The following is a 19,894-nucleotide window of genomic DNA, read 5'->3' as shown; positions in this document are numbered from 1 at the left end:
CCCACAGAGCAGGTACTATTTGGGTGGTGGATCATTCTCAGCACTGCAGTAACACTGACGTGGTGGTGGTGTGTTAGTGTGTGTTGCGCTGGTCTGAGTGGATCAGACACAGCAGTGCTGCTGGAGTTTTAAACACTGTGTCCACTCACTGTCCACTCTATTAGACACTCCTACCTTGTCAGTCCACCTTGTGGATGTGAAGTCAGAGACGATAGCTCATCTGCTGCTGCACAGTGTGTGTTGGTCATCCTCTGGTCCTTCATCAGTGGTCACAGAACGCTGCCCACAGGACGCTGTTGGCTGGATATTTTTTGGTTGGTGGTCTATTCTCAGTCCAGCAGTGACACTGAGGTGTTTAAAAACTCCAGCAGCACTGCTGTGTCTGATCCACTCAGACCAGCGCAACACACACTAACACACCACCACCACGTCAGTGTTACTGCAGTGCTGAGAATGATCCACCACCCAAATAGTACCTGCTCTGTGGGGGTCCATGGGGGTCCTGACCACTGAATCAGTGTATGCTTGTGTTGCTGGTGATTAGCTATGCTCATCTGTACTGTTTTTTTAGCAGAAGAATAGTGTGCAGTAAAAGAGAAAGTACTCTAAAGCAAGAGATGCTAGACCAGTCACCACAAGGTTGTGGCAAAGAGTTCGAAGTTTAGAAGCAGCAGCACTGAAAGTCCTCGTACATGGGGCTGCGAGAAGTCCAGTGCCAGGCAGGACATGATGGAGAAGTCAGAGGAAGTGCTGCTGTGAGTAGGCTGACTAGCTAGCGCTAGCTAGAACCAAAAAGAATGAAAAGGTTTTCTGTTTTCAATGTTACTTTGACAAACTAACATCAAATCATCCACTGAGGTGAAAAACACTGGTGTGAAAGCCCACAAATCATCACCAGCTACTCCTGCACTGGTTAGCTTTAGTGTTAGCATCAGCTCATTAGCGCATTCAACGCAGCCTCCGTTACTCAAGCGGAGCGACCAAAAGATTTTCTTTGGCTGTTTTTGAGTAATCAAACGTTTTCAAATTTATATGAGCTGATAAATTTTCCTTAGTATCAGGAACACCAACCAATCAGCTCTTAGTAGCAGTAATGCCAACCAATCAGCACTCGGTAGCAGTAATGCTAACCAATCAGCACTCAGTATCAGTAACGCTAACCAATCAGCCCTCAGTATCAGTAACACCAACCAATCAGCTCTTAATAGCAGTAATGCTAACCGATCAGCGCTCAGTAGCAGTAATGCTAACCGATCAGCGCTCGGTAGCAGTAATGCTAACCAATCAGCGCTCGGTAGCAGTAACGCTAACCAATCAACGCTCGGTAGCAGAAATGCTAACCAATCAGCGCTCAGTAGCAGTAACACCAACCAATCAGCTCTCAGTAGCAGTAATGCTAACCAATCAGCTCTCGGTAGCAGCCTGTATTTTCTTGAATGTGATTAAGTGAATATCTGCTCTTACAGACGTCAAAATTAGTCAGAAAGCACATCCCTAAACCAAACCCTGTCAAACGTGGCTGTAGTGTTGAAGAACACGCAGAGCAGAGCGTGAATCTCAAATTTCTCTAGAACACAGTATTTCACATAAAACCACTCTGAATGACTTTGTTTACATCTTAGCCATTTATTTATGCAGACAATTGGTGGACGTTTCTCTTAACACATTAAAAAAGTTGAGTTTTATCTCAATAATTAAATATGATCAGGAATCACTGCAGGGTTTTTGGACTGTTGGTGGCTGTTGTGTTCTGTCTGACGATCTCTTCCTGCTTCTTCATCTCGTCGTGTATCCACTGCAGGAAGTTGCTGAATCGCGTATAAACGCCGTATTTTCCTTCTGCGGCGCACTTCTCGCCCCAGCTGACGATCCCTGTGAGGAACCAGGTGCCCCTGTAGTTCACCACGAACGGCCCCCCGCTGTCCCCGGTGCACGCGTCCATCTCCGCCTGGAGGAACCCGGCGCAGAACATGTTGTCGGTGACGACCTGCTCGGTGGACCTCATACACTCCTCCTGGCCAATCACCGGCAGCACCACCTTCCGCAGGAAGCGCGAGGAGCGGCCCAGGTAACTCGTGGCGCCCCAGCCGGTCACCAGGCCGCGCTGATTCTCCATCATCAGCACCTGGGCCAGGTGAGCATTGGGCAGGCAGGCAGGTGAGACCACGGTGCTGAACTCCGCAGGCTGGGACAGGTACAGCAGTGCTATGTCACTGTCGAATGTGAACTCGTGGAAATGAGGATGGACCACGACTTTCTCCACTCTAATCTGCTGCTCACCTTCATCTGGACGCAACTTGTCATAATCACCTACAAATATGCACAAGGATTAGTGAATAACCTTATAATATTTTGCATACACAGAATAAATAATACAGTAAGTCTTGCTATAATCCAGAGAATGTGTAGAGAGGAGAATTACCACTACATAATGTCTTTCAGGTTCGTCAGACACTAGGGGGCGCTCCTGAGTGAGAGCAGTAATGCCAACCAATCAGCACTCACTAGCAGTAATGCTGACCAACCAGCACTCGGTAGAAGTAATGCTAACCAGTCAGCATTCAGTAGCAGTAATACCAACCAATCAGCTCTCAGTAGCAGCAATGCTAACCAGTCAGCGCTCAGTATCAGTAACACCAATCAATCAGTGCTCACTAGCAGTAATGCTAACCAATCAGCTCTCAGTAGCAGTAATGCTAACCAATCAGCACTCAGTAGCAGTGATGCTAACCAATTAGCTCTCAGTAGCAGTAATGTTAACCAATCAGCACTCAGTAGCAGTGATGCTAACCAATCAGCACTCAGTAGTAGTAGTAATGTTAACCAATCAGTGCTCAGTATCAGTAATGCTAACCAATCAGTGCTCAGTAGCAGTAAAGCCAACCAATCAGCTCTCAGTAGCAGTAATGCTAACCAATCAGCTCTTGGTAGCAGTAATGCTAACCAATCAGCACTCAGTAGAAGTAATGCTAACCAATCAGCACTCAGTAGCAGTAATGCTAACCAATCGGCTCTCAGTAGCAGTAACGCTAACCAATCGGCTCTCAGTAGCAGTAACACTAACCAATCAGCTCTCAGTAGCAGTAATGCTAACCAATCAGCACTCATTAGCAGTAACGCTAACCAATCAGCTCTCAGTAGCAGTAATGTTAACCAATCAGCACTCAGTAGCAGTAATGCTAACCAATCAGCACTCAGTAGCAGTAATGTTAACCAATCAGCTCTCAGTAGCAGTAATGTTAACCAATCAGCACTCAGTAGCAGTAATGTTAACCAATCAGCTCTCAGTAGCAGTAATGCTAACCAGTCAGCGCTCAGTATCAGTAACACCAATCAATCAGTGCTCAGTATCAGTAATGCTAACCAATCAGTGCTCAGTAGCAGTAAAGCCAACCAATCAGCTCTCAGTATCAGTAATGCTAACCAGTCAGTGCTCAGTAGCAGTAAAGCCAACCAATCAGCTCTCAGTAGCAATAATGCTAACCAATCAGCTCTTGGTAGCAGTAATGCTAACCAATCAGCACTCAGTAGAAGTAATGCTAACCAATCAGCACTCAGTAGCAGTAATGCTAACCAATCAGCACTCAGTAGCAGTAACGCTAACCAATCGGCTCTCAGTAGCAGTAACGCTAACCAATCGGCTCTCAGTAGCAGTAATGCTAACCAATCAGCACTCATTAGCAGTAACGCTAACCAATCAGCTCTCAGTATCAGTAATGTTAACCAATCAGCACTCATTAGCAGTAATGTTAACCAATCAGCACTCAGTAGCAGTAATGCTAACCAATCAGCACTCAGTAGCAGTAATGTTAACCAATCAGCTCTCAGTAGCAGTAATGTTAACCAATCAGCTCTCAGTAGCAGTAATGCTAACCAGTCAGCGCTCAGTATCAGTAACACCAATCAATCAGTGCTCAGTATCAGTAATGCTAACCAATCAGTGCTCAGTAGCAGTAAAGCCAACCGATCAGCTCTCAGTATCAGTAATGCTAACCAGTCAGTGCTCAGTAGCAGTAAAGCCAACCAATCAGCTCTCAGTAGCAATAATGCTAACCAATCAGCTCTTGGTAGCAGTAATGCTAACCAATCAGCACTCAGTAGAAGTAATGCTAACCAATCAGCACTCAGTAGCAGTAATGCTAACCAATCAGCACTCAGTAGCAGTAACGCTAACCAATCAGCACTCAGTAGCAGTAACGCTAACCAATCAGCACTCAGTAGTAGTAACGCTAACCAATCAGCTCTCAGTAGCAGTAATGTTAACCAATCAGCTCTCAGTGGCAGTAATGTTAACCAATCAGCACTTCAGTAGTTGTTAAGAAAATTGGAAACATTTGTAAACGTCTCTTCTGTTTATTCATTTATTCATATGTTGTCTGAGTTATAAAGGGAACTACTTGCTGACCGATGGTCACATGGTCAGGTGTTTCCTGCAGACAGTGAGCGGCTGTGATGACCCAGCGTGGGCTGATCAGAGTTCCTCCACAGAACCCATTTTCATCCTTCTTGCGTAGCAGAACCTACAGAACACACAGACTGACACATGGAGTGTTACTGCAGGAACGATCCAGTTACACAGGTTCACTTCTCATCAGCACTGTAGCGTTGTTTGGGCAGATCACTGGGACTCCGCCCACCTGCCATGGACCGTCATACCTATCATTCCTATCGTTTTCAGACTCCTCCCACCTGTTATGGTTCATAATACCTATCATTTTATTAGATGTCTGCCACTGTGCCCATCTGCTATGGACTTGCTATTATATCAGTTACTTTATTAAATGCATGAGAAACTCCGCCCACTTACCACAAACTGTTATACCCATCACTTTGAAAAATAATCGAGACTCCGCCCACCTTTTATACCTATCGTATTAACTCCACCCACCTGATATTGACTATTATACCTATCATTGTATTAAATGTTCTATTAGTTGACTGAGACTCCACCCACCTATTATGGTCCATTATGCCTATGAATTTATTAGATATCTGAAACTCCGCCCACCTGCTAAGGGCAATTATCCCTGTTTTTTATGGGTTTTTTTTTAGATGACTGAGACTCCTCCCACCTGCAATTGTCTACTATACTTATTATGTTATTAAATGAACAGGAAACTCCGCCCACTTGCTATGGACTGTCATACTTGTCGTTCTGTTAGAGGACTGAGACTCCACCCACTGCTATGGACTAGCTATTATACCAGTTAATTAAATGTGTGAGAGGCCGCGCCCACCTGCCATGGACTATTACACCTATCGTTTTATAGTTGACTGAGACTCCTCCCACCTATTATGATCTATTATACCCTATCTATCAGTTTGTTAGATATCTGAGACTCCGCCCATCTGCTATGGGCAGTTATCCCTGTTGTTTATTAGATAACTGAGACTCCGCCCACCTATCATTGTCTATTATACCTATCATGTTATTAAATGAATGAGAGACTCCACCCACCTGCTATGGACTGTTATACCTATCGTTCTATTCGATGACTAAGACTCCGCCCACCTGCTATGGACTGTTATACCTATTGTTCTATTAGATGACTAAGACTCCGCCCACTGCTATGGACTAGCTACTATACCTGTTATTTTATTAAATGACTCCGCCCACCTACTATTATACCTATTATACCTATGGTGGACTCCGCCCACCTATAATGGGCTTTTATACCTATCGTTCAATTAGATGACTCCTCCCACCTGATATGGACTTTTATACCTATAATTTTATTGGATGTTCTATAAGTTGACTGAGACTCCGCCCACCTGATATGGAATATTATATCAACTGTTTTAATAGATGACTGAGACTCCACCCATCTACTACAGATTTCTGTATGTACAATTTTATCATTATTATTATTATTATTTATAGCCATCGTTCTATTAGTTGACTGAGACTCCGCCCACCTGCCAGGGACTCCCACCCTGTGGCTGCAGCTGACCTCCTACAATCCGTGTCCCCGAGTCATCCGAGTCATTGAGTCCAGAGTAAGAAACATTCTCCAGGTGGGTGTGGTTTGAGGGTGGGGGGGTGTGGTCAACATCGTCCAGTAAGGAGCGGAGCATTGAGCCGTGACGCCACTGCTTTCCACAGGGATACTTTGCTAAAAGGCGTAAACACAAACAGCACAGTGAAAGCATTACTGTATATGTGGGAATGTTCTGATTTTCCTTTTCAGTGACGGATTATTGGAGTTTTATGCTGTATGTGTTTTATGTATGTTATTGTTTTGAATCCTTGTTTATTACAAAGTTTACTTGTTTATTATACCTGTCTCTTGGCAGCTCTTTCCATCGGGCTCCAGTTTGTATCCTTCGGCACAGCTGCAGGTGACGCTCGTGCGAGTGGGGGCGGAGTTACTGCAGTAGTGTAAACACCCTCCGTTCTTGTACTCGCACTCAAACACCTCTGCAATAAATAAACCATTTTTTAAATAATGTTTGATATTTTTATGAGCAGGGAGCATTGTTTCTTTGTCACAATGCTATTTTCTGGTACAGTAAAGGAAGGTGATGTCATACTCATGATGAGGAGGGTTGTCACATGTGCTAATGGACTCAGTTTAGGCAGCGGCAGATTTACGGCCCATTTACACCTGGTCACTTCATGCATCTTGAGTGTTAGGATTATATCTGGATGAGGCCAAGAAGCATTTAAAGCAGACACAGATCTGATCACTCAAACCGCTTGAGGAGGTGGACTGAGACGCATTTGAGCCACAATGTTTACACAGCGTAAACACATCTGTCTCTCCAAGATACATTCAACAACCAAAACCCCTCCCAGTACAACTGAAACTCTTCCCACTACAATGGAACCCCTCCCAGTACAACCAAAACCCCTCCCAGTACAACTGAAACTCTTCCCAGTACAACGGAACCCCTCCCAACACAACCAAAACCCCTCCCAGTACAACTGAAACTCTTCTCAGTACAACTGAAACTCTTCTGAGTACAACTGAAACTCTTCCCAGTACAACGGAACCCCTCCCAATAAAACCAAAACCCCTCCCAGTACAACCAAAACTCTTCCCAGTACAACTGAAACTCTTCCCAGTACAACGGAACCCCTCCCAATAAAACCAAAACCCCTCCCAGTACAACTGAAACTCTTCCCAGTACAACGGAACCCCTCCCAACACAACCCAAACCCCTCCCAGTACAACTGAAACTCTTCCCAGTACAGCTGAACCCCTCCCAATACAACCAAAACCCCTCCCAGTACAACTGAAACTCTTCCCAGTACAACGGAACCCCTCCCAACACAACCAAAACCCCTCCCAGTACAACTGAAACTCTTCTCAGTACAACTGAAACTCTTCTGAGTACAACTGAAACTCTTCCCAGTACAACGGAACCCCTCCCAATAAAACCAAAACCCCTCCCAGTACAACCAAAACTCTTCCCAGTACAACTGAAACTCTTCCCAGTACAACGGAACCCCTCCCAGTAAAACCAAAACCCCTCCCAGTACAACTGAAACTCTTCCCAGTACAACGGAACCCCTCCCAACACAACCCAAACCCCTCCCAGTACAACTGAAACTCTTCCCAGTACAGCTGAACCCCTCCCAATACAACCAAAACCCCTCCCAGTACAACTGAAACTCTTGCGAGTAAAACTGAAACTCTTCCCAGTTTAACCGAAACTCCTCCCAGTAGAACTGAACCCCCTCCCAGGACAACCAAAACTCCTCCCAGTACAATTGAAACTCCTCCCAGTACAACCGAAACTATTCAAACAAATATTCGAAATCTAATATCTTACTGTGTGCATAAAATAACTATATTATTCGACTCATTTTGTGCAGGACAGCCTGAGATTTTGTTATGATGTTTGGCTGATTTCAGTTATTTGTTTGGTGAGGTAAGAAAGCAAAGGAAAGTGTGCCAACCAGCCCCATATCCCTGCCATAAGTTTACAGTGCAGTATTTAGAGCGGTGAACGTGGTGTGAGTGAGTTGAGGGTTAGCAAATGAACCTGTTTCACAGTGTGGTCCGGTGTAGCGCGGCGGACAAACACAAACAGAACCGCTCTGATCCACACTGCAGACCCCACCATTTAAACAGGGGTTATCTCTGCACTGCTCCGACCCTGCAAACATACAGACGGTCTCAGGATTTTCCATTAAAACAGCAAAATCTCAAAGTGCTTACCAGCAATTAGTTGACTGTACGAAGTTTAAATGTCATTTAGCACAAAAAAACTTGCTGATATTCAAACTAATTACAATGTAAATGTAAATTACTATTTAAATGTGAGTCAGTTGTATAAAAAAGGTAATGCTTTACAGTACAGTAACACCTCATTACAATTACATAATCATTTTCAAACATTCATAAAACAAAACACAACACAACATGCTCATGCATCAAATTCTCTGTCTCTATATCTGTGTCTGTATCTTTGTGATAATCCAGCTCAGAAATCCAGTTCAAACACTTCCTGAATCTGTAGAGTCGCCCTTTCCATTCCATCTCATCACGAGATCCTACGAGACTCACATCCGGAGTTATGAGCCTATGAAGAGGGGCTGAGATACACGTCATCTGCCTCTCACCGCGTGGAACTGGTGGATTCGTGTGTCCGTCTACATTCTGTGTGAAACTGACCAATGGACACTCAGGAAATCACTAAGGACTGACCATCACGCTGGAAACACTTCATTCTTCATTCAGTCCACATCGGAGACTCATGTGAAACGGCGTGCAGACAGTTTACAGCTGCTGAAGCTGCTGCAGCGGTTTTGGAAAGTAGTGATGAAGATAACAGAGCATTTTGATATGAAACATATGAGGATCATGTTATATGAAGAGACTTTAAAGGAGAGTTTAAGAAGAGATGAACAAATCGAGAAAATGCTCTCAGACCCCAGAAGGGTAATGAGTAACAGACAATTAAGTTAATAATTTGAAAACACACTCAGTGATAAAACAATGAGAGAGCTTGGCTGTGTCTATGAAGATACTATGGAAAAAAAATTCCTGATTGGATAATTTGCCATTGGGAGGTTCAAATTTTAAACCTTTTCTTTTTAGCCAAATCTTATTGAAAAAAGAGTATTACTACAGTACAAGTACAATGATTCTATTAAATAAACATTTATTTTCAGGGTCCCCCTCAGTAATCCATTTTGTTTGCTCTATTCTAAGAATACATAATTGTGCAATTTATAGTGCTTGGCCCCCTGTATTGCTAGTCTTATACACCATCTCATATTACACTGGCCTGTTTCAGTATCACCTGTATCTTCAGTACGGAATGCATTTGTATTGTGTTGATTGTATTATATGAAAATTAGTCAAATCCAATTTTAGTAATTCTTCATATTTTCATGCAGTGTGCTGCATATATTTTATCGGAATATTTAGGAAAGTGTACTTACTTTGGTATCGATACCAAAACTCCAGCTGTAAGAAAAATGACATGACAAGAAAACGGCAATGTTGACAGAAGTTAAAACAGCTTAAATGAAATTCAACAAGTGATATTTAAGCCTGTAGTGGTGTAGATGGCCCTAATCTAAAGCCACTATAATCCACTGCCATATCATACTGTTATATGTTGCTTGGTCGTTTAATAGAAACATAGACATTATACTTTTTTCCAGTTTAACAAAGTTCCCTGTGGCCTCTGAAAGACAGCTGTGAAGAGTACAAAGACTGACCCCTTGTTTTCACCTTGTTTGACCTGGGGGGTAGGTAGTGTGGTCATTGTGCTGTGGTGGCTGCAGCAGAGCACCAGTGGTGTGTCCAGACCATTTATAGAGGTGGTTGCCAGTGGGTTTATACCCAACCCTATCCAGCACTGACAACCTAATAACCAACTAATAATCAATTTGGTCTAATCAATAACTTCAATTCACAGCTTCAGTGTGGGCCCATCCAGTCAGCACTGTTAATGTTAATTTTTGCTATTAGCTCTGTGGGATTGTCTATAGGCAAGGAACATAAGCGCCTAAAAACGGGTTAACACAAATTCTGTTATTGCCTTACAGACAATTATTAATCTCAGAAATACTGGTGTTTGAGTCACTTCAGCTCACCATGGAAAGGTGTGTCACATTATTTTTGTCCTAGTTGCCAAGATTGAAATTTGAGGATGTGTCCAGAATTGCTGGAGGACACTAAACCTGTGGGATTCCAAGCTGAATAAATGGTAGAAATTCTTTGTGGAAAAAATTCCTGCACAGCTATAGGAGAATGATAGCGCCAGGAGATATTGAAATAGCTTGCTAACAAGAAACTAGCAAAAAGGTAAACACACCCCAGCAGGGGGGCGTACTGTGTCATCATGGTCCATAGGACCACCGTAGGTGTTTTCCACAACCACCAGCTCCAGTAAACGAACATCTACTCCCCAATCAGCCCTCGCTGTCTCAGATGCCGACAGTTTTTGAGGGTGAATAAAACTGTTCCACTGAAAGCGGCTGCAGCACCAATTTTAAAACGTGAACTGCCTTCGGTGTCAGTGTAACGTTAGGCTGCAATCTCTTTTATGGCTCTTAGGCTTTTTATGTGTTGATTACATGTATATTTGTGTGTGTTTGTGTACCGTTTTCTCTTTGCTCTGAAAGATCTCTGCAGCCTCCTCCTGAGAGCACAGCTCCTCATAGCATTCCCGCTCAAGATCCCCCGGCGTAATCTCCTCCAGAAAGTAATTTGCCCTGCGATTTCGGACATTCCGCAACAGCTGGAATGCATCTCTCCGCTCCACAACCACTGTTAATGAAATATCACATGGACAAAAACACAGTTATGTTACAGGCACTCACACTTTAATGAGCAAAGCAGCTGAATTCTTCACCTTGACCTCAGAGACAAGTCCCAAGTCTCTGAGGTATGAATCTTCTCTCTGTGGTGTCAGTCCAAGTCCCAGGTCTCTGGGAAGTAAGTCTGAGTCAAGTATCAAATTTCTCAATTGTAGTCCAAGTCTTGAGTCTGAACTTTGAGTCTCTCAGGTGTGAGTCCAAGTCAAGTTTTGTCTCCAAGTTGTAGAGCGAGTCATGAGGTGAGTTGAGTCTCTGAGGGGCAATTCTGAGTCAAATCTCGAGTCTCTGAGATGCAAGTGTGAGTCAAATCTTGAGTCTCTGAGGCCGTGAGTCTGAGTTAAGTCTTGAGTCTCTGCAGTGAGAGTCCGAGTCAAAATTTGAGTCTCTGATGTTCACCTTGCAGTCAAGTTTTTGTCTCTGAGCTGTAAGCCTGAATCTTGAGCCTCTGACGTGTAAGTCTGAGTCAAGTCCTTAGTCCCTGCATTGCAAGTCAGAGTCAAGTGTTGAGTCTCTGAGATTCGTGTTCCCATCAAGTCTGAAGTCTCTGAGTCCAAATCTCTGAGATGTGAATCCGAGTCAAGTCTGGAGTCTGAGGTTCACATCACAGAGTCTCTGAGGTGCGAGACCAATCTCAAATTTCTGATGTGCGGGTCCAAGTCAAGCCTTGAGTCTCTGAGACACCAAGTCTCGACTCGAGTGTGAATGTGTGAATGGATTCTACTCTGTACACTAACCTGTCGCAATAAGTGGTTGTATTAGCTCTGGCATGTATCTGGCATTGTAAACAGGTACTTCCTCTGGATACCATTGTTTGCAGTGTCCAGAAACGTACCTCTCTACAGTTCTCTGTCTGTTCTAATCTTATTCAAACAAACAGTAAAGTGACCTCAAAAGATACAGCATAAGGACTAACCTGCTGATTGCAGACGTGGCGTAAGTGTCCCAAGGAAAAGAACCACAAACCAGTATGTAGGTTCAGACATCAGGATTCAGCTGCTCTGTAAGGAATACACAATTTTTACCGGACAGCCAGTATCTTTGCTGTCCTGAGGCAAAAAGACTGGATGTATTATCAAATGGCTAGAGCAAAAGGAGCTTAGGTGCAGCGATGGTAGTAAACAGTGTCTGTTAGAGCAGGACGTCCAGTCAAGCACTACTCAAGCACCTGTGAAAACACTGTGAAACACTGTTTGTATGGAATGAAATGTAAGCTAGTTATAAAAGTGAGTATATTGGTTTCATAATTAGCCTTGGTTTGTCCAATCAACATTACTATGAGAATGCAATTTTTTTCTAGTGTCTCAATGGGATTTGTAATGTTATGTTGAAAGTCCACAGGAATATTTTATGGTAGCGGTAATACTGACATTTGAAGCTTGTAGAAGGCATTTCTGTAAAAAAAAATATTTTACTTTGTTGTAAAAAGTACTTGAACTTTGTTTTATGGTGACTCCTTCAGTAAAGACCTCAGGCATAGAATGGCAGCTGCCGGCTTGTGTTCACTGTAAGTGATATATCTAGAACTTATGCCTTGAGTGACGCTTTACTCATGAAATTAGTTCCACCCGGTAAAACAACGGTAAAACAAGAGTACTACTACAGTACTTGCAGAATTGGAATAGAACAAGCATGATTCTATAAAAATCAAACTTCACTAAAATTATTGACATGGATACTGAGTTAGGTGCTCTCTGAATATCCCTTCTGACCAGGAGTAAGTTGGAGTTAATTTAAGCATTTCTTCACCATTTCAATTCACCATGTGAACTTCTGTATACTCACTCTTTTATCGCAGATCCCGGTGAAACTCCTATCTGCTCGAAGGCCAAATGCATACAATGAAACATATAATGAGGAGAAAAAGTCCCATCAGCTGAGTATCGGTAAATCTGTGTTTGTACTGTGCTCACCACTTGACCTTTAGACAGCCAGCATATTTGCTTTTACTCACACACAATTTGTCAAAATTTAACAGAGGTGGGCAGCAGGGGGTGGTTTACCCTTTTAAATCTAAGCTTTTTAGATGCTCCTATAAATATGAATGGGATTGTGCATCTTCCTTCATACTCTGCAGGCTCAGAATGGACCACATTCAGACTGAATTGTATTAGGACCAGAGACGTTAGGACTGAATTATGTTCAGACTGGTTTGGGCCCAACTGATCCTTTGCCAAGTAACCCACTCTTGGGTACTGTTGGGTACTACATGCAGAATATCACAAAGGAGTAGAAAGATAGGTCTCCCATTTACATATGAAGACCCAAGACATAGAGTTGTGATCTTTTGGCGGTCTAATGTCCACGATGCTCTATTGTCCCCTGTAACCCCCTATGGTGTCCTAGAATGTGCTATGATGCTCAGTAGTGCCCTGCACTGCCCTGTGGTGTTCTATGGTGGCCTGTGATGCTCTGTGCTGTGCTGCGATGTCCTAAGGCATTCTATGGTGCTCTGTGGTGCTCTATGGTGCCCTGTGTTGCTCTGTGCTGTCCCACGATGCCCTATGGCATTCTGTAGAGCTCTGTGAGGCCATATGGTGTCCTATGATGCCCTGCAGTGCTTTATGGTGCCCTATGGTGTCCTGTGATGCCCTATTTCACCCTTTGGTGCCCTGTTTGTCTCGGTGGTACCCAGTGAGATTCTAAGGTGTTTTGTGGGTCCCTGTGGTGTGTTGTGATGCCCACGTCCCTAATGTGTCCTTTCTTGCCCTGTAGTGCTCTGTGGTGTACTGTCTTGCCCTGCGGAACCCTATCGCGCTCTTTGGTGCTCTGTGGTGTCTTTGGTGCACCATGGTGTCCTGTGATGCCCATGCTGAGTCATATTCTTAATACGTAATAGCTAAAATGATCAAAACTTGCACTTTACAACTTTATTCTGGATCATTGTGAAAACAATTAAAGTAATCTTCAAGCATAAAGACCAAGTCCACTTTACATTTGTACGAGTTTAAAGAGTTATGATGCTAACAGTTTTTATTGTTTTTTTTTTTTTTAATAAAGCCATCATTTCTAGATATATTCCTTAAATGTTACTGTAAGGCAGTTTGCTGTTACATCTGTAATTATTATATTCCCAAAAAAAGGCATAAGGTTTGGAAACAGTTCAGATTCTGGTTCTTTTTCTGTCTGTTCTGGTTGAGGTCCCTCTTCTTTCTCAGAGTTCCTCCTTACTTGACAATCTGCAATTGATTCACTTTCCTTTCTTGATTGTGAACAGCTGAGATCCATAGGCTTGTCCTGAAATTCAAGCCTGTGTCCGTTTGAGTGCTGGTGACCAATTATGTTGCTTTGAAACTGACTTGGTCCAGATTTTGGTGCACAGTTGGCCTCAGTGTCCCTCTCACTGTCTGCTTCTGAGTAGTGCCGCTTGTGTGCTCCATGGGGACTCCTTTGGTCTGAATAGGGAATGATGTCCTTTTTGGAAGGCTTTGCAGTCAGGCTGGTCATCAGCTGCAGTGTTACTTCATTAAATGTTGAACTGCTTAACTCTTTTGGTTTGTCCGTCTCAGCAGCCAATAGGCTTGATGTAATATAGTCATTTACAACAGGATGGAGCGGTCCATTTGTGAGCCCACTTGGGGGAGGCTTGGCCTCGTCTTTGCTGTCCTTTTCACAACCGTTCTCAAGGCTGGGCTTCTCAGAGTGCCTAAGTTTTCCAGCAACATTGGACTCATTATCCAGTAGCTGCTCCACCCCCACGTCTGCTTCCCTATGTATCATCTTGGGAGCCTGGGTGCCATTTTCCATATACTTACTCATGACGATGACGATTCGTCCATTTATATTCTTGTTCTTCACAATCTTCAGCTTGGTGCTTATTCCACTGGCAGGAGCCTCCTTAGCAATGAGACCGGAGCCAAGTTCTGACTTACCACCACCTCTCAGGTTAGTTGGAAGCTCCTCAAGCTCTATGGTGATGTCCTTCACTTTTGCTGGGGCATCCTTAACCCTTTTCTGCTGCAAGGCCTGAGGAACCATCCGTCCTTCTTTAGCCGCCTCAGTCTCCTTCATCTTCTGGTACATTTTGCGGTTAGGCTGGTGTTTTTTGCTGTTCAGCTGTTTTTTCCTATTAGCCAGAGGCTCCCCCAGGCTTTTCTTGCAGATACGCTGGTACGGGTGGTGCTTTTTGCTGCTCTGCTGCGTCAGACGGCCACTTTTGTCTTCCTCCAAGCCTGAGAAGGTGCTGGATCTCCGAGCAAATGATTGGACCTGAAACATGGAAGCAAAGTAATCATTAATCTGTATAAAAGGGCAGAAACAGATGTATGTTTGAGTGGAGCCACAGTGCAAAACGTGCCTTGATGCAGGTGCAGTATCTGCTCTATTTTTTTCCAAAAATGTCCAGTTTCCCCCATTACCTAGTTCTGTCACTGTCATATGATGCTACCTGTCTGGGAGAGTGAAGGCTGGCAGAGACATGTGAACCTCCACCACCATCTTTTCAAACTGCTGCTAACTCAGTGTGATTAGGCAGCTCAACACACTCGTAGGAGATGCTAACTGTGTTTTGCCAGCTAACAGACACCCATATTGGCTAGCATCATGATGGGGAGAAGGAGGACCACCCTGCCCACCCATAGAGAGAAGGGCAATAATAAACTCTTGGACCACGGGTGGCTGTGGCACCACTGGGAACTTAACTCACGATCCCCTGGCGTTAGAACCACCGCTTAGACACTAATCTGTTTGCTCAAAACCTGCAAAGACATGGGTGAAAAATATTTGGCCATGAAAGAGAAGAAAATGTTTCACAAGTGGACTGAAAGAGTTTGTCCCTCACTTGCATAAGAAGATGTTTAGGTTTTGGGCCTCGTTTGCGATATCCCATCATCTGCTCCTGACGCTCCCTACAAAAAGAGAAGAAAGTAATACTTAGATCCTCTACATGATCTACATGGAATTTTGTTGTTGGGGCATCATTTGCTTAAAAAATACATCTGGCATTATTTTGTTGCATCTTATCTAACCAAAATATGCAAGGCAAAGGTAGCGTTTCACAGAAACACAACAATGTTGCACAAATTAAGTTAAAGCACCTGAGTTCCAACACATTTTCTGCCCCTGATGAGAGTTAACTGACTAGCCGAAGTGGCAAATGTCACCTGAGTATAGGTAACATCAGACAACATGTTAGAAAACGTGTTAGAAAATGTGTCCAATGGAAGAGAGAAATATTTTAGTGAAGTTTAGTATAGTGTAGCGAAATTAATCAAAAATTTAAAGCCTCCACTTCTCCTCTTTCTCCATCACTTCACCTGTTTTGGAATTTGACCAGCAGGTGTGGGTCCAAAATGTTTTCCTCAGGTTCCCATGTGTTATACCTACAAACAAAAGACAAAAGGCTTTGATCATACCTGGTATTGACACACCTGGTGTGATCACAGTAATGTGCCACAAGTTCTTGTTGGTGTAAATGTTCATCATCCACTGAGGTGAAAGAAACTTGGGTAGAAGCACCACAGGTCATCATCTACCACTGCAACAGTTAGCTCTAGTGTTAGCATTAGCTCATTAGCTCTTTCAAAGTAGCCTCTGTTTCTGAAGCGCAGTAACCAAAAGACTTTCTTTGGCTATTTTTCAAATGTTTTTAAATGTACATTTCTGTGAGTTGCTAAATCTCCCATGTGCTGCTGATTGTTTTGGCCTGCTAGCACCGGTTTACCATTATGGATTGTTATACATTATGGTCAAGCGAAAAGCCAGTTTTTCCTTACCTGTGATTAACTAAATATTTACTCATTAACTGTTGAGTCAAAAATGATAGATCAGGGGTCGCAACACAAATGTTAAGAAGAGCCATTTTGTCCTTTCAACAAAAATCAAACCACTTTAGCCACCACAAAATTTTATGTCAAGTTTATTGAAGTAACATTTTACCATCTTGGCTGTAAATATCTCAGTATGTGCTGATGTACTGGTATAGACTAAAACATATAAACAAAAACGCAGACTTACTTTGCTCTGCTTTAAGCTTTAGCTCAGCTATAGCTGCTTTTCTCGCATCTCCAGCAGGAAACTTTTTTGCAAAAGTAGAACAGTTTCTTGTAAAATGTCTGTCAACGTTTGACTTCTTACGAGGCTGAAGTCGCTTCTCATTCGCCAGCTTCTTGTTCGAATTTTCCTGTTCCACCTTAAATGGTGCCCGAGGCACCAGAAGTTAACTGCTGCACCATTTAAGGTGGAACGGGAAAATTTGAACAAGAATTTGGCAAATGAGAAGCTGATTCAGCCTTGTGACTTTTTAGTGTTTGTCAGTTTCTCGTTGCAGATTAAACGTATCAGGAAACCAGCTGGATTATAAATGCAAATAAGTCCATTTGTGGCCAAATTATCGATGTTCGTCTTAAATCTCTCTCTTTGCCGTTTCATTAGCTACTAGCTAGACGAGATTGTCGTCTGTGTTGCTATGGTGATCAGCAGTCTGCGCTGATCTTCAGGGTTAAAGGGTGAATTAGCAGTTCTACATTAACTCCAGAGTTTAAGACCATTTATTGTTAAACTGTGTTGAACGATCAGCAGAGCTTTATTTTACTGTAAAGGAGGATTATTTTATTTTTACCTACAAATCTAATTCTGCTGTGGAGCCACAACAGGGCAGTAATCTCCTGCTGCTGACCCCTGTGATAGATAGAAAATGAGTCAGAATGTACATCCCTAAACCAAAGCTCGTTATGGTTGTCATCTTCAACAGCTCATGGAGAACATGTAGCAGCAGTGGGTGAACATCTCAAAATTACAAATGCATCAGGACAAGCATTAACAACACACGCAGATTAAATGCAAAATAATATAGAAAATACTGCACAGTGCAGTAAGCAAAGACATTGGATTAGAGTTGTTAGTGCAGTTTTTTATGGCGGAAATGAACTTGTGCATCAGAACCAGCAGCGGCAGTGCAGTACACACATGGGTTTGACTTCTTTTCCTCACTCACACATTCGAACTGCAGTCCAGTTAAATGCACACTTACTTGGGTGACCAGTCCCTCCACTTGACCAAATACTCAAACCTCCCCTGTGGAGAAAAATGAGCAACTGTTAGCGAGAGAACTTTTCCTAAACACTAGATTGACTCATAGTAGTAAAGTGATTATGGATACAATACCATGCTAAAACAACATTCCTGCAGCTAATAATGCATTTTATTTGTGAATTCAGATGACGTTGGCGTCCATTGTGATATCTGTCAATATTAGGGCCTAAAAAGTCCTGTGGTCTAAGTCCTGTGGTCCTCCTCAAAGTCTGCACTTTGATGACATCAACAATGTGCAGCTGTAGAGGCCAATAGAGTTCAAGGGCGCTGGGTTAAGTGTGCGTTTTGGGACACGTTAGTGCAACACACATACAGAACCCAATGAAATTATAATATGGGTTGTACTGTTTTTCTTTAATGAGCTAATTTGCATATCTACAGTTGCACAATATAGATTATCACCATAATGTGGCTCAATGAGAAGTTTTAACTCACATCTGAAGATCTTTTTTTCTGTGTCACAAGGAATTTCGCATAAGAAGCCACTACAGAATCTGCATTAGTATAATCTGCATCGTTCCAGTCGTTATCTTACAAAGTGTTCTTCCGAGCGCTCCTCTGAACCGTAAACAGAAAAATGAGACACCCTACTGGCACATGTTCCTCGCAGGTGCACTTGAGGACCACAGGACTGCAAGTGGTCCTCAATGCAGTCCTACGGTTCCCCATGCCCATGTTTTTGCTCTATCCCAACTGCCCCACACCTGAGTATTGAGTGTTCTAAATGGCTTCAGGTGTGGAGCTGGGAAAGAACAAATATGTTGACCATCTGGGACCGGACTAAGTTAAGAACCACTGCTCTAAACCTCTCTTACTTTCTAGCTGACCACTTGGGCTCAGAGTAAACAAGCTGTCAAGAATTTCACAGTCCAGTCAAGTCAAAGTTTATTTATATAGTGCTTTTTACAACAGGTGTTGTCACAAAGCAGCTTTACAGAATAAAATCCAGTTTGTCCACAGGATCATATAGGCAGCGAGTTGGGGAAGTGAAGGAAACTAGTATATAGATGTTTCTTCACTTTGTTTCATCCATTATGGGCCCTAAGATGCCGCTCTACTTATTACCTCATGCAAAAGATGTGAAGAATGTAACTATTTTTCTACTAACTTTTTGTTCAAAAATATGAATGCAGATTCAGAAGTCATATTTATAAACAGCTAGACCCTGTCGCCATCTGTCCATGCCACTGGGCAAGCTGTGACATGATCCCGATCAGTTTCAAAAGGCCTCTGAGGACCCCCTGCCCAAATGATGGACTCCAGATCTAAGCTGTAATGTTTTGTCCTCCATATATTTTCCCCCAAATGTCACTGGGTCCTCTGAATCGACATATAGTACACAAGTAAAAGTGCTCTGGAAATAATTTTGCCCTAGTAGCTGTCAGTGTACATGAGCAGCAAGTTAATCAGCAACTACTGGTTTGATATTAAGAGAATGGTAATACCAAAGTGTTACTAAAATTAATGCTCATTAGAGTGGAGGACGTCATCTGAATGAAAAAAATAGACTAATAAAAAACAATATTAGCTGAAAGTGTAAGTTACTGCATTACGTACAGATCCTAAATCGAGATTATTGCATGAAGCATAGCTGCACTGACTGATACAGACCTTAAAACATGGCAAAAACAAAAGCTAAAAAACATCTCCCAAACCTTCCGGATCCGTTTCTTTTCGATGCTCTCCACAGTGAAGACGTGCTCTCCTGCGGCGAACAGCTCCATCTCCCTGCTGCTCGGTTACTGGATCTTCAGTATGAGTTTGTGTGACTGCGAGTGAATGTGAACACTGCAAGTGCAGCTTCACACAGGACACCTCCATGCAAAACAGCTGTTGGTGTGACACCACGGACAAAGATGATGCCCACGCCCACCGCCCTCACTCTCTGGGCCAAGATTTGTGGCAAAATGAGCTGCTGATGCTTTCGAGTTTGCAGAATTCTGACCACGTTCTAAAACACTTCGGCTCAAGCTATCAGAAAATCCATCAGGTTCTAAAGCGAGAACGGTAGTAAAAGGTACCTGTTCTCATACTTAATTCCTCTTGAGTTTATTACTCATAACTTCCAACCTTCATCTAGGAGAA

General features: G+C 43.1%; 2 protein-coding genes across 2 annotated transcripts; both read right to left on the bottom strand.

Moving 5' to 3' along the window:
* Positions 1–1,606: 1,606 nt before the first annotated feature.
* Positions 1,607–12,692, bottom strand: LOC118798569 (coagulation factor IX). Its single transcript, XM_036557953.1, has 9 exons — positions 12,563–12,692; positions 11,694–11,778; positions 10,564–10,730; positions 9,395–9,419; positions 7,990–8,103; positions 6,281–6,418; positions 5,917–6,113; positions 4,406–4,520; positions 1,607–2,310 (listed from the first exon to the last, which is right to left on the bottom strand). Exons 2-9 carry the CDS (start codon positions 11,761–11,763, stop codon positions 1,712–1,714), a joined length of 1,425 nt encoding a protein of 474 aa, XP_036413846.1. The 5' UTR covers positions 11,764–11,778; positions 12,563–12,692; the 3' UTR covers positions 1,607–1,711.
* Positions 12,693–13,786: 1,094 nt separating this feature from the next.
* On the bottom strand, positions 13,787–19,533 carry LOC118798576 (E3 SUMO-protein ligase CBX4-like). Its single transcript, XM_036557968.1, has 5 exons — positions 19,465–19,533; positions 17,748–17,791; positions 16,033–16,098; positions 15,558–15,624; positions 13,787–14,986 (listed from the first exon to the last, which is right to left on the bottom strand). The coding sequence occupies exons 1-5, from the start codon at positions 19,531–19,533 to the stop codon at positions 13,787–13,789; spliced, it is 1,446 nt and encodes a 481-aa protein (XP_036413861.1).
* Between the last annotated feature and the right edge of the window lie 361 nt (positions 19,534–19,894).

The sequence above is a fragment of the Colossoma macropomum genome, unplaced genomic scaffold (assembly GCF_904425465.1).
Source record: "Colossoma macropomum unplaced genomic scaffold, Colossoma_macropomum, whole genome shotgun sequence".
Taxonomy (NCBI): Eukaryota; Metazoa; Chordata; class Actinopteri; order Characiformes; family Serrasalmidae; genus Colossoma; species Colossoma macropomum.
This window is presented reverse-complemented; position numbering and strand designations above follow the sequence as displayed.

Coding starts and splice junctions, on each gene's coding strand:
- LOC118798576 (XM_036557968.1), bottom strand. CDS start 19,533: ATGGAGCTGTTCGCCGCAGGAGAGCACGTCTTCACTGTGGAGAGCATC. Junction 16,099..17,747: donor TGGAGGGACTGGTCACCCAA/GTAAGTGTGCAT, acceptor TTTTGTTTGTAG/GTATAACACATGGGAACCTG. Junction 15,625..16,032: donor CTGGTCAAATTCCAAAACAG/GTGAAGTGATGG, acceptor CTCTTTTTGTAG/GGAGCGTCAGGAGCAGATGA.
- LOC118798569 (XM_036557953.1), bottom strand. CDS start 11,763: ATGTCTGAACCTACATACTGGTTTGTGGTTCTTTTCCTTGGGACACTT. Junction 6,114..6,280: donor AAAGAGCTGCCAAGAGACAG/GTATAATAAACA, acceptor TACGCCTTTTAG/CAAAGTATCCCTGTGGAAAG. Junction 2,311..4,405: donor ACCTGACCATGTGACCATCG/GTCAGCAAGTAG, acceptor GCATATTTGTAG/GTGATTATGACAAGTTGCGT.